Source organism: Crocuta crocuta, unplaced genomic scaffold (assembly GCF_008692635.1).
Source record: "Crocuta crocuta isolate KB4526 unplaced genomic scaffold, BGI_CrCroc_1.0 scaffold80, whole genome shotgun sequence".
NCBI classification, from domain to species: Eukaryota; Metazoa; Chordata; class Mammalia; order Carnivora; family Hyaenidae; genus Crocuta; species Crocuta crocuta.
Genome location: NW_027527559.1, coordinates 179309 through 194094, shown reverse-complemented (window position 1 = coordinate 194094; position 14786 = coordinate 179309). Strand labels below are relative to the sequence as shown.

General features: G+C 41.6%; 1 protein-coding gene across 3 annotated transcripts in view; it reads left to right on the top strand.

The window, feature by feature from the left end:
* Nucleotides 1-14786, top strand: part of GRIA4 (glutamate ionotropic receptor AMPA type subunit 4) — a 378264-nt gene that overhangs the window by 296789 nt on the left and 66689 nt on the right. For all 3 annotated transcript variants that reach the window (XM_077769614.1, XM_077769622.1, XM_077769631.1), the window contains exon 6: nt 10598-10756. In XM_077769614.1, coding sequence (XP_077625740.1) covers nt 10598-10756 — 159 coding nt within the window. The remainder of the gene's footprint in view (nt 1-10597; nt 10757-14786) is intronic.

Genomic DNA, 14786 nt, shown 5'->3' with positions numbered 1-14786 from the left:
AAAAAAAAAAAAAAGAAAATTTCAGCTTTATATTCCTAGTGAACATAAATGCAGAAATAGTCAACAAAATATTAGCCAATCAAATGCAACAGTATATTAAAAGGATTATACCAAGATCAAGCATGATTTATCCCAGAGATGCAAAGACGGCTGAACATCCACAACTCAGACACCACATTAACAAAAGGATAAGAACCACAGGGCCATCTCGTTAGATGCAGAAAAAGCATTTGACAAGATTCAGCATCATCTCATGATAAAAAACTGGGTATAGAAGGAATATACCTCAACGTAACAGAAGCATGTGTGACAAGCCCACAACTAGGTTCATACCTCACTTATGTTGAGAAGCTGTGGGAGCTTTTCTTCTGTGGTCGGGAACAAGACCCGGATATCCACTCTCACCACTGTTTTTCAAAATAGTACTAGAAGCCCCAGCCAGAGCAATTAGACAGGAAAAGAAATAAAAGACATCCAAATTGGAAAGGAAGACATAAAATTGCCTCTGCTTGTAGGTCATATAATATTATATATAGGAAACATTCATGGGGCACCTGGGTGGCTCAGTCATTTAGGCATCTGACTTCGGCTCAGGTCATGATCTCACTGTTCATGAGTTCAAGTCCCATATCAGTCTCTGTGCTGACAGCTCAGAGCCTGGAGCCTGTCAGATTCTGCATCTCCCTCTCTCTCTCTACCTCTCCCCTGCTCACATACACCATCTCTCTCTCTCTCAAAAATAAATAAACATTAAAATAAAAAAAGGAAACCTTAATGATTCCACCAAAACTATTAGAATAAATGACTTCATTAAAGTTGCAGATTACAAAATCAATATACAAAAATCAGCTGTGTTTTTATACAGTAACAACAATCTGTCAAAAGAGAAAATACTCTTATTAACAAAAGCATCAAAAATGATAAAAATACTTAGGAATAAATTTAACCAATGAAGTGGATGATCTGTACACCAAAAACTCTGACATGGATGAAAGAAGACACAGATAAATGGAAAAATATTCTGTGTTCATAGGATGGAAGTATTAAATTAAAAGTATGTTTAAATTTCCATAGTATCCAAAGCAGTGTCCAGATTGAATGCAACCCCTCTCAACATCAAACTAGCATACTTCACAGAAATAGAAAAAAAATCTTAAAATTTATTTGCAGCCACAAAAGACCCAAAATGGCTAAAGTAACCTTCAGAAAGATGAATAAAGCCAGGGGCAGCATGCTTCCTGGTTCAAACTGTATTACCAAGCTGTACCAATCAGAACAGGATGGTATTGGAGTAAAAACAGACACACAGATCAGTGTAACAGAGTATAGAACCCAGGGATAAAGACTTGCATATATGGTCCATTAACTTTCATCAAAGCAGCGAAGAATGTACTGTGGGAAAAGGGTAGTCTCTTCAGTAAATGCTTTGGGAAAACTAAATATTCACATGCAAAAGAATGGAAATGGGCCCTTTTACTGTACACAAAAATTAATTTAAAAATGGGTTAGATTCTTTAACATAAGACGTGCAACTGTAAAACTCCTGGAAGAGAACCTAGGAGGTCGTCCCCTTGACATAGACCTTAGCAATGATTTTCTGGATTTGACACCAAAATCACAGCAACAAAAAGCAAAAATAAACAAATGGGACCACAGCAAACTAAAAGGCTTCTACCTCACAAGGGAAACCATCAACAAAATGTAAAAGCAGCTTACAGAATGGGAGAAAATATTTGCAAACCACATATCTAATAAAAGGTTAATAATCAAAATATACAAGAATTTTTACAACTCAATAGCAAACACACATACACACACACACACGCACACACACACTCAATTTAAAAATGGCCATAGTACCATTTTAACAAAGACACGGGTGGCCAACAGTACACGAGAAGGTGTTCAACATCAGTCATCATGAGAGAAATACAAATCGGAACCCCAGTTCTCTCACCACTGCCAGGATAGCTCTTCTCTGAAAGAGAACAAATGCTGGTGAGGGTATAGAAAAATGCGGAATCCCTGCACACTATTGGTGGAAATGTCAACAGATGCAGCCCCTATCAAAATCAATATGGAGATTCTTCACAAAATTAAAAATAGAACTACTGTATCATCCAGCAATGCAAGCTCTAGGTATACATCCAAAGGGGGAAAAAAATCATTATACCAAAAAGATATCCATCCTCCCATTTCATTGTAGCACTATTCACAATAGCCAAGTTCTAGAAACGCCTTAAGTGTCCACCAACAGATGAATGGATAAAATATATAAGACAGATTTAGCCTATCATAACAAAAAGAAAGAAAGCCCACCATTTGTGACAACAGGGATGAATCAGGGTAGCGTAACGCTAAATGAAATAAGACACAATGTGACAAGCCCTGCATGATATCACTTATATTGGGATTTTTTTTTTCTTAAATCTAACTCATAAGGGTGCCTGGGTGGCTCAGTTGGTTAAGCGTCCAACTCTGGGTTGCAGCTCAGGTCATCATCTCACAGTTTGGGGGTTCGAGCCCCACATCAGGCTCCATGCTGATGTTGTGGAGCCTGCTTGGGATTTTCTGTCTCCCTCTCTCTGCCCCTCCTCTGCTTGCTCTCTAGCTCTCTCACTCTCTCTTTCAAAAAATAAATAGATTAACATTTAAAAATAAAACTCTAACTCCTAGATTAACTCTTAGAGAATAGATGCTGATTGCCAGGAGCTGGAGGGTGGGAATGTAGGAAGAAGTTGGTAAAAGGGTACAGACTTTCAGCTGGAGATGAACATGATCTTGGAATCTAATATATAACATGGTGGCTGTAGTTGATAATACTCTATTATATAATTGTAAGGGTTCTCACCTAAAAAGAAAAAGGAAAAGGTAAACACATGAGGTGATGGATGTGTCAATTTACTCGATGGTGGGAACACTTTCTCAAAATATAGGTACATCAAATCATCGCCTTGTATGCTTTAAATATGTTACAAATGCACTCGTCAATTATACCTCAGTAAAGCTGAAAGACAGATTAATTTAACAGTAGTAGTCAGAACTAATTTCTAAAAGAACAATTCTTACTGGTTACTGGTAGCTACAAGCAGTGCAGACACTTCAAAATACTCTGTAGTCGTAACGTTGAAAAGGAAAGCAGAAAGTATGAACGCCAACTTGAATTTACCAAACAGAGAAGAATGCAGCAAGGCAGACATCAATATGTGATGCATGAAGTTATATCATGAATTTACAGGCATACATTTTTGCAAAAGTTAAGGACCTCCCTTGTTTAACTAAGCAGGTTTAACTCCACAGAGAAGCCAAGTTTCATTACGGATATTTTTTGGAATCTTTTAAAATGATAAATCTCTAAACCAAGGAAGAAAACAAGTAAAGTCACAGAAATATTGGCTTCTTAATGACCATCAAATTCTTTGGCTGAAATATGGAAGGCAGACTCCACATATTCAAAGAAAATAATATTCCATTTCATTATGAGTAGGGATGGATGCAAATGGGTTGTGAAAGCTCATCAGCATTCCTTAAAGCTGTCTTTTCATTATCCATAAGTTAGATTTATCACCTTCAGTTAACTGTGATTCAACCTCATGCCTCCTTCTCTCTTGATGAAATGGAATGACCGATGCCCTCCAGGCCGCACTGGCTCCCTTGCAGCTACTGCAGTGTGCCGGGAATCTTCCCTCCAGCCAGGAGCCAGAGGGAACGGCCGTCCGTTTGCTTTATTCCTCAGACGTTAGCATTCCAGGGGTCCAGGAAGACCCACGGGAAGCTGACATCATCTAAATAACATGAGCTGTGCCTCGTCTATGCCTCTGAAAAGTATCTCTTCAGGGCTCACAAATCACCCTGTGGTTTATATGTGATACATATGATATAGAAGGCATTAATTTTTTTCATTCACAAAATCATTATTTTACCTCTTTTATGCCAGATATTGTCCAACTATCCTGGGCATGCCTCTCCCAGAGTTTCAAAAATTTTCCATGATATCACTGCCACTGTTGTTAACAATGGCATATTAAGGATGAATAAAATTTGTAAGAAAGGAAGGATTGCTGAAATCTGTCTTTTCTCTGTCCTGTTTTTGATTTGTATGTGGGAATATTTTACGTAGACATACCCATCTTCTAGAGGTACTGGTGAAAGCCCATGGTATCTTAGTAGCTTAAGCTCTGTTCTAGACATTTCCAAGATACGGAGAGGCAGGAAAACTTTATCTGTTGGTTCACTATACTCTGTTTTTCAGAGATCTCAGGAAGAAAATTGCTTCCCTACTTTGCCCATCGGCTTTCTTGTTTCCAGTTCTTTACTTTGCTCCTGTTTTTTGTTTCGTTTTGTTTTTAAGACAGGTATGATCATATCATTTCCCAGCTTAAATTATTTCTTTGGCTCCAGGCTGCAAATACAGTAAAGGGATTCAGGTGCCTTGCGAAAGGGAAGACCCTGAGATCTCTCCAACCCTACCTGCTAATAATACTGGTCATCTCACCTCTCCACAAAACCTACAGCTCTCAAAATGACACAGTGCCACTGTCCCACTTGTCACCCTCTCTTACCAGGGTAAAGCTATGCGCCAAGCTGTGTAGATCCTTAAGGGTGAAGTGTTAACACTCTTTTCCTTAATGTACAAAGCCCTTGCAGCTTTAGCCCTCTTAACCCCACATCCTCTCTCCCACTGCACCCCACATGTGCCCCTTCCTGAAATCAGACTAGTTCCCAGACATCTGATACCTCTCTACAGCTTTAGCTCTGTCTCACTGGGAAGCACTTCCCCCACCCAATCCTAATTAACAGTCATGTCTTCTAGAAAGCTGTCCTTATGTATTTAATCTGATAGTATCTCTTCAGGGTTCACAAACCACCCCATGATGTATATACAATACATATCATATAGGATGCATTAATTTTTTTCGTTCATGAAATCATTATCTTACCTCCTCTATACCATATATGGTCCACTATCCTGTGGCCCAGCTGCAAATAAGACATTATTAGCACCCTGCAAACTCATTAAGGGTATTGGGGCACCCGGTAGCTCAGTGGATTGAGCATTCGACTCTTGATTTCGGCTCAGGGCATGATCTCACAGTCATGGGATCAAGCCCCATGTCAGGTTCCACGCTCAGGATGCTTAAGATTCTCTCTCTCTGGGGGCACCTGAGTGGCTCAGTTGGGTAAGACTCGAGCTTCGGCTCAGGTCATGATCTCACGGTTTGTGGCTTCAAGCCCTGTATTGGGCTCTGGGCTGACAGCTCGGAGCCTGGATCCTGCTCCTGATTCTGTATCTGTCTCTGTCTCTGCCTCTCTCCTGCTCATACTCTGTCTCTCTCAAATATAAACATACACACACACACACACACACACAAAAAACTTTAAAAAAAAGATTCACTCTATTCAACCCCTCTCTCCCCCGCCCACCCAAGTGCTCTCTCTAAAAAAAAAAAAAAAGGCAGAAACAATGTTTCTTTTGACCTTATAAAAAGTGCCCTTATCCTTCCTCTTTGTTAAATGGCTGCCTATCCTCTGTCTCCCAACTTATGTCACTGTATTTATTTCATTGCTATAATTATTCTAATTAACCCTCAACATAACCCGTATGTTATTCTATGGACTTGACAATGGGGTACACTGTAACTTACCCAAGATCACACAGACTCTAAGTCTCAGAAGCAAGACTGAAACTGTCCTGTCTGGTTGCAAAGAATAAATAAATCAAATGGGGGCACCTGAGTGGCTCAGTTGGTTAAGCGTCCAACTTTGGCTCAGGTCATGATCTAACGATTTGTGGGTTCAAGCCCCACGTAGGGCTCTGTGCTGACAGCAAGCTCAGAGCCTGGAGCCTGCTTCAGATTGTGTGTCTCCCTCTCTCTGACCCTCCCCTGTTCAAGCTGTCTCTCTCTCTCTCTCCCTCTCTTTCCAAAATAAATAAAACATTAAAAAAATGAAAGTCAATCAATCAAATAAATTAAATCAAGAGTAGTAAAGACTTGATGTAGCCACAAACTGAGCATTCATTTAAATATTCCCTGTACCGCCCTCGAGGGGCACCTGGCCTTGCAGACATTCTCTGTATTCAGGTCTTTCTTCACCCCTCTTCCAGCAGAGTGTTTAACTATAGCCACCAGGAGGCGCAAGAAACAGTGGACATTGTTGCGCCTGCAAGGCAAGTTCCTGACATCTTGTTCTCATTTAGATTTCTCATTTTAAAAATATATTCCATTTATATTTAGGAAAACACCTGGCTGTTTCATGAAGTAGTATAAAATCATAAAATTACAGAATGATCAGGGTATATCAGTAAAGAGTAACTGTACCTATTTCTTACCTATCCCTCACCAGGCAAAAACACAGACATGCACACCATCCACGCCTCATTTAGAAGGTAAGGAAATTAAAATAAGATGACTTGTCCATGTGTAGGTGTCCAGCTGATGTCCAAATGGTGACTAGAACTCAGTTCCCAAAATTTGCAGATTAGCACATTTTTGCTCAAGGAAGTCTTGACCCCACTCAAGATTCCATGAACTTGAAGACATTATTTTACCTCTTTCTTTGTGCTGTGTTTTTTAACTTCTGCATTGAGCACATCTCATTCCGCCATCTATACACCTGATCACCAAAAATGCATACTCTTAAGTCAGTTTCTTAACAATCAGCTTTTAAAAGACATTAAAAGGAAACCTCTCCCATCCTCCCTGGCAGCCCTTCTGTTGACTGACCAGAGCTGTGTCAATATGATTTAGTCATCCTTTGAGTCTGAAATGCAAAACAGCAGAAATGTAATCAGAGTTAGACAAACCCTAAAGGGCGAGCACTTATCAAACACCTAGGATGTGATCGACCTGCAGAAATACATCAGTAGTCAGCAGGATATCTCAAGTCTTGTAGTTATTAATTTCCTTCTGCTTCTTTGCCCCCAGAGGATGTATGAACTATAAATGGACATTAAAAGGAAAACCAGGTTGGAGGTTAATGTTTCCTTAGGCTGTCAGTGTATGATATAGAGAGACATTATTGAGTTAGGCAAGTTAGTTACTTAACCACAGTTACAATGGCACATTTACATATAAAAGTACAATTTTCTAGCAGTGTCTCCCAGGACCTTCTGTTCCTCCTCCAGTTCTCAGTAAAAACTGAAGTCTCAGGAGTCACCAAAGTAACTGTTTCCAAGAAAACTGCTTCACAGTCTAGATCCTATCACTCTTCTATCTAAAACCCTTTAAAGTACATGAAAGGAAAAATATTGCCTGTCCTCAAGCAGACATGGCTAAACTTAACTGAGCCACCCACCATTCATTCAGATCATAACTGAAAGGAGTTTAAAATCAGACACGGTAATATTTTTTCCTTCACCTTCAGCATAGCAGTAGGGTAGAATCACAGAAACGTGGGCCATTATTCGTCACTTAGACTTTAGGTCACATGGTTTTCTGAAGGCTGCGTCTCTGCCTCTGCGCCTCGCAGCTGTGGGACCCCGCAGTGAGAGAAAGCCGGCCGGGCCCTCGACTTCAGCCACTGTGGAAGGAAAACGACGATGCCATCAGTTAGCAACAGTGCAAGAGTAAAATCACTGTGGCTTTTAGAAAACTGATTTCTTTTTTTTTTTTTTGGCCTGCCTGTGGATCTGCCCTATCTTCTCATAGAAGCAAACAAATGTTTGGCTGACATTTTACTGGCTAGAGATTGATGGACAGTGTTTTACCCATTTCAAAAACATAGATTTGCGTTCTGGTGTCTAGCTCCTTTCCCAGTGAAATGAGAATGTTACTGATGAGCTGTCAAATCAGCTGGCACTCAGTAGGCATGAGATAAATATTTGTCGAGGGAGTTAATTAGTAGTAGCTCTCACTGGCTGAGCTCAAACCAGATGTGCCGGCTGCTCCGCATGGTCACTGTCGTGCTGCACGCAGGAGACCTGAGGCCAGAAAGTTATGGAGGAGGGTCAGGGCCAGGAGGGTTCTCCACAGGATCGCCCTCCCTCTCCTAGAGGCATTAATGATACATACCAGCTTTGAAAACACACACCCGTGTAAGAACTCACAGGAGCAGAGGGCAAAAAAGGCAAATGCAAGGCCATCTTGGTTCATACACATGGTGTATGTTTTCCGGGTGATCCTCAGTAGCTTTGCTGTGATCTCTTGAGCCTTGGTCTCCTTGTTTGTAAGCGAAGTCTAGTACACGGACCTAAGCCAAAGCTTGTTACGAGAACTAACCAGACAGCCTGTGTGAGGCGCTCAGCACAGGGCCGGCGTGTAAGACGCCCAGTGTCAGTGGTGGCTGTGCACGCACACTCCTGCAGGTTTTGGTAGCAACTTTGCATAGTTACCAGTAGACCAGCTGTTTCTTCTCAGGTGGCCACACAGCAGTGTGCATGTATAACCGGCTTCATTATAACAAAAACACAGATGTTTCCAGAATCAAGGCTGAGACACATTCAGGAAGAGTGACAACATCAGACCTTTCTCTTCTCCCTGATCCCTGCACCGCTTCCCACTGTAACTGCAGGGTCACTGCTGCTCAGTTCATTTTTGCCAAATAAATAGATAGATGGATAAACACTTCCCTTAGTTCCCTCAACACAAGTGAGTCAAACTCACAGTTTAAAAAAGTTCCTAAGGGCGCCTGGGTGGGGGAAGAGGGGTGCCTGGGTGGCTCACCAGTTATCCCTCTGACTTCACCTCAGGTCATGATCTCATGACTCAGGTCATGATCTCATGGGTTCGAGCCCCGCATCAGGCTCTGTGATGACAGCTCAGAGCCTGGAGCTGCTTCAGATCCTGTGTCTCCCTCTCTCTCTCTGACCCTCCCCTGCTCATGCTCTGTCTCTTTCAGTCTCTCAAAAATAAATAAATGTTAAAATTTTTTTCTAAGTTACTGAATTCTAAGAGAAAACTGAAGAGAAGGCAAATAAGGATGGTACAAACTCATGAGCACGTGTGTGTTGGGGGTGTTGGGGAGGGGCAGACTTTTCTCTGAGCCAATACCTTTGATTTTGTTAATTAGCTTGGAGCACCTGGGTGGCTCAGTCGGCTAAGCGTCCGACTTCAGCTCAGGTCATGATCTCATGGTTCATGGGTTCAAGCCCCGCGTCGGGCTCTGTGCTGACAGCCAGCTCAGAGCCTGGAGCCTGCTTCCGATTCTGTGTCTCCCTCTCTCTCTGACCCTCCCCTGCTCACGCTGTCTCTCTCTCTCTCTCTCTCTCTCACAGAAATAAATAAAACATTAAAATAAAAATTAGCTTGCCTAATAGGCTATCCCCCCTCTTCTTATAATTACCTATTTGTTTTACAATTTTATTGAGTATTTTTGTAAGGCACCTTAAATACTTAGGAAAAAGGGGCCAGGTATTAAAAAAAAAAAACGGATGATAGCTAGGTGGAAAGATAGAAGAAAGGAAGGAAGGGAGGGAGGAAGAGAAGGAGAGAAAGAAGGAAGGAGAGGGACACCTGGGTGGGTCAGTCAGTTAGGCATCTGCCTTTGGCTCAAGTCATGATCTCACAGTTCATGAGTTCGAGCCCGACATCAGGGGGCTCTCTGCTGTACACACAGAGCCCACTTCAGATCTTCTGTCTTCCTCTCTCTCTGGCCCTCCTCGGCTTGTGCTCTCTCTCTGTCAAAAATAAATAAAAATTTTTTTAAATAAAGGGGGCGGGGGGGCTGAGTGGCTCAGTCGGTTGAGAATCCAACTTTAGCTCAGGTCATGATCTCGTAGTTCATGAGTGCAAGCCCCGTGTCGGGCTCTGTGCTGGTACCTCAGAGCCTGGAGCCTGCTTCAGATTCTGTGTCCCCTTCTCTCTGCCCCTCCCCCATTCACACTCTGTCTCTCTCTCAAAAGTAAATAAACATTAAACAAATTAAAAAGGAAAGAAAGAAAGAAAATAAATGATTTTGCAAAATTTTTGAAACTCAGATAACTCCCTGTGGACCAAGAGACAGAACAGTCTTCCCTCAAAGCCCCCGGCCCACCTGGTGGACACTGCCTTGTTTCCCACCACACAGAAATCCACAAACGGCCCATCCAGCTCTCTTCTCTCCCATTACCACATCCCAGGGCTCCAAGGGTTGTAGTGACTCATATCATCAAAATTCTTACCTTCCTGGCTTAGATTATTGGCTCTGTCTGCTTTTAGACTACTTTGTAATTAAACTGAACCCTCCTAAAAATATGCTACCCATCCCATACTGAAAGTATCATAATACCTTGATTTTCCCCTCACATAAGACACATTTCTGCATATCTACCTCAAAGGGCAATTATGCCCTCAGTAGGAGACTTTTTGGTACTGTCATTTTCATCTCCTCTATCCCCCTCCATGCTTCATAAAAGGCATTCAGAGCCGTTCAAGAAATATTTGTTAAACTGAGTTGAATTGAACAAAAAATATTTATATCCTTTCCTCATGTATTAGATTTTGAATGACAGAATTTAACAGTTAAATTGGCATCATTAAACCCTCCACGTGTTTCCAGCTTTGCTTTATTAGAAATCTAAATAGATTTACATGTTGGTTATTAACCTCTGTTACTATTGAAGAGCTGAACTGTATAATAATGAACTAAACTTAACAAAATATGATATTGATTTCTATAGGGATTCAAGGACATTTCTCTTGAGAGATTTATCCATGGGGGAGCCAATGTTACAGGGTTCCAGCTGGTTGATTTTAATACGCCTATGGTAACCAAACTAATGGATCGCTGGAGGAAGCTAGACCAGAGAGAGTATCCAGGGTCTGAGACTCCTCCAAAGGTACGTATTTGTTTTTATCTTATGTATTTTTAGTATTTTTAAAATTTAAGGTAGAAAGTTCATTATGTAGTTGTTCTCATAAGTTTTGTCAGGCATAGTCAGAGCAGAAGCATTTTGTCACTATCACTATACTGCACAAATTCTTAATAGTTTCTAAATTTTATATGTAAGAGCACGGTTGTTAGACATTAGCTGAAGCAGTTTACTATGACCATTATTATTACTCCACATATAAATTTCCATGAAGAAATTGTGTGCTTTAAAACAATTTTTCATTCACTAAATTTCTCAGAGGTAAGCCACGCTTGGTAACTGGTCCACCCCCAAACCACCACTAAACAAAAACTATATTTGCAAAGTGATTTATAAGGAGTAGGCAAAATGGGGAATTGGTAGAAATGTAAAATGTGTCAGCTCCTGCAAAACTTCTCTTTCAAACTAATAGCTAAAGGTCAGGTTGCTTAATTTTTCTGTGATTGACGTTGTAGAAACATGTTAGTGGTATCCACAAAAGAGGCTGGCGGACTTCTCGTCACAGCCCATTTTCCCTCACCTGAAAACATAGACACCTGCCTTAGATATCATGTACATGATGGCATAGTATATCTCACACTCAGACTTAGTGACTTTGAGCTCCTACGTAATAAGGCAATTCTCATTTTCATTGTGCACTGATTCTTCACTGTCAGTGTTTTCATCTAAAAAGTTTTCAGATGTAATTTGGAAATTCAAGCCTAGAAAACTATAGGTAATCTAGATCTCCAGGCAAATAGTCTCGCTTCTTTTGTTCTCTAAATATAGCACTTTCCCCACCAGCCATGTCAGTTCCCCTCAGTAAAACAGGAATTTGGCTGATCATCTCATCTTTACTACTCTCTAGATTCATGAAATTTCAAAACAGAACATATATTGAGTATCCGCTATGTGTCAAGCACTGTATCCAACCTTCTGATTTTATGGACTAGTAAATACAGGTTATTAAATGGGTGTGTTAATTGGCCATCTCAGAGTTTGTAGGATGCCCAGAGTCACGGGCTTCCTGAGTCTTAGACAAGTGCATTGCCTGCTGTATTCCACCACTTCCCGTACTTGGATAATATATGTAAAAGCATATAAAAAAGCCAAATTATATTCAAGATGCAAGAAACCCTCCAGATTAAAAGCACCTTGAGAAGTCCTTCAGCCTTCACTCAAGTTCAGAGAGAAACCCTCCGCAAAGCCCAGTTGTATCAAGTGTTAATGTACAAAGAGAGGGCTGGAAAGCTTACTTTTGGATTCATTTCTGATCCAGACACTTTGCCATATGGCATGTTCCCTTCATTCTGTTGTCTGTGTGCCGAGACTTCCTTGCACTTGTGCTCCTCACACCAACCAGTCTGACTCTTCCTTCCTCACCCCACCTGTTGTCAGACCATCCTTTAGCTAGGTGTTTCTTCTGTAAGCAGTCTTTCTAAGGTCTTATGACCCATTGAGCTATCGTATCTAGAACAGGCCTCAAACTTTTTGGTAGTGTTTTGTGCCCCTTGTGATGCTCACATCACCACGTGATCAGAATGTCCACTGTGGTCCTCCCCGCTGGGCACACTGATGTGGTCAGTCATTCCCTCCCCTGCCTTGAGCCCACCCAGTGTCTCCTGTTTGGTAACCTCCAACTAGACTTGTCTTTGCCATAGTGTGAGACCCTTTGTTTTGTATACAAATACATAATTTTCTCATTTTTCACAGCTCTTATTAGCATGATGCTAGGCACTTACTGTTTCATAAATGTGCACAATCAGTTCTCATTATACATAGTAGGTATGGTCTATAAAGTTGCCATGAACCCTGAGTGAGTGAGCTCTGAGCATGTCCTCTTACAAGAAATACAAGGTTAAGTTCTTCCAAGCCTCTGGTCATAACATTTTTGTCAGCCATTCAACACATAACATAAACATATTGTTTTAAGTCTTTTTAAAGAACCCTATTTAATGCATTGTTGATTCATTAACATTGAACTTGCAGCCAAGAGCGCTATGACTCCTTCCTCCATAGGACTTAGCCGACACATGTCTTTTCTCCGCAAGGCACACCACAGCCTTCTTGCATGGAGGATCACTACACGGCACAACAGCACTACACTTTTGAGTCATCTTAAAAAGCGAAATCATCAGCAAAAAGCACATCACTTTGGAAAAATTAGGCACGAAGTAGACCACAAGAGGCCCCAAGTTTACAGCGTGGGAGCTGACACAAGAAGACAGAATATTGCCTAGTTTGACTGCCGCTGGGTGTGCATGCATTGTGTGACCCTATTTTTCACCAGCTCCACACATGTCTGCAAATGACCCCCTGTGGCTTTTGATTTGGGCGTCACAAACCAATTTTAGCAAGTAGGCAAACGTGCGAATATCGGATCCATGAATAATGAGGATCAAATGTACTCAACTGAATTGTACTTGATTTTTTCGGTATCTCATCAAAGATTTGAAACACGATTTCTGATTTTGTCACCCCCTGACCTGAAGAAAAGGAAATCTCCTGGCACAGAGGTGCTCCACAGTGTAGGCCTGGCAAGTCTTCCCCCTCCTGGGTGCCTTTGCTCCCTTTCTGGGCAGCCGAACTGCGCGGCCCCAAAGTTGTCCCTCCTTCCCAGCCCTTGAGTCCTTGCTCTCACCTTCGCTCTCCTCCACCTTCATTTCCACCTTCCAGACCCGACCACCTTATCTGAGCCTTCATCTCAAATCCCACTTTCTCTATGAAGTTTTTCCTTAGTCTCCCAGTAAGTATGATCCCTTTTGCCTGTGTAATCTCCATATTATTTGATTGTGTCATTCTCACCGAGGACTTCACATAATTTTCTAACTATTTATTGTTGCACTTCTCTAAATTCCTTTGAAGCAGTAAGCGTGTAGGACACATCTCTGTAGACCTCGCCATTCCTAGCCAGTGTCTAGCACGCTTTTCAAAGAGTTCTCAGATGTGCTATTTCATCCTTGCCACAACCACAGGAAATAGGCACTATTATTTTGTTTGGTTTGATTCTGCACCGTTTTGTGTTCCACAGCTAGAAAATGTACACATTCCCATAAAACCAGGAGTAACAGAGTTAGAATTCACGTAGCTCTTTCCTCTGAAAGCCCAGGCTCTCAGCACGGTGCTATGATTCTGCCAAACTGTCTCGTTAACTGCAACCCCAGGTAACCAGACCTCACTTCACCATGGTGATCACCATCTGAACCAGGGATAACTCTAGGCCAAGACCGAGTTTTTACCCTGCCCTAAAATGAAATGTTTACTCAGTAAGAATTTTCTAGATGCTGTCTAGAAGTGTGCGCTCATAAATACGATTCATTAGATGTTAACACAGCATGACACTTGGAAGAGAATTATATCTTTTGAAAAGGTAAAACCTGTTTAAACCCCTGCAGCTTTCCAAGCCCCACCCTTACGGCCCATCAAAGGCCCTCGCCGCTCTCACCGCCTGCCTGCTTTGCTCTGCTCCGCTCTGTGTGATACCTGTTCTCTTTTTGAGTTCACTTGTTTCATGAAAATGGATGGACCTTTCGAAACACGGCAAGTGCATCTGCTTTTTGGTGCCATCTCTTCTCAGCTTTGTTCTCCCATCAAAACAGCAACAGTGGTGTTGTTGTTGTTGTTGTTGTTGTTTTCCTTTCTTAACCCTAAAACACCAGCATTGCATTTTCTCAGGGCTTTCACGTCTTTAGTGAGTTCTACTTTGTTTCTTGTTTTTCTTTTCTTACTTTACAAAGCAACAATGACAACACGGGTTGATGGCTTTCTCTGCTCAGAGATGTCGGGTCCAGGCAGGGGAGGAGGTAGAACATCATCCCAGCTGTGAGCGCACACGCCTGCCCTTACCCCTCTCTCGTCACGTGTTTGAAGAGTATATTACAAGGCTGGTGTTCGCAGATCTCTCATGCATTTTCCTGCTGAAGCTTTTTAATTAGGCTCTCTACCTGGAAGGGTTCTTTTTTTTTTTTTTTTTTTCTTAAATAGCTTATTGTCAAGTTGGTTTCCATATAACACCTGA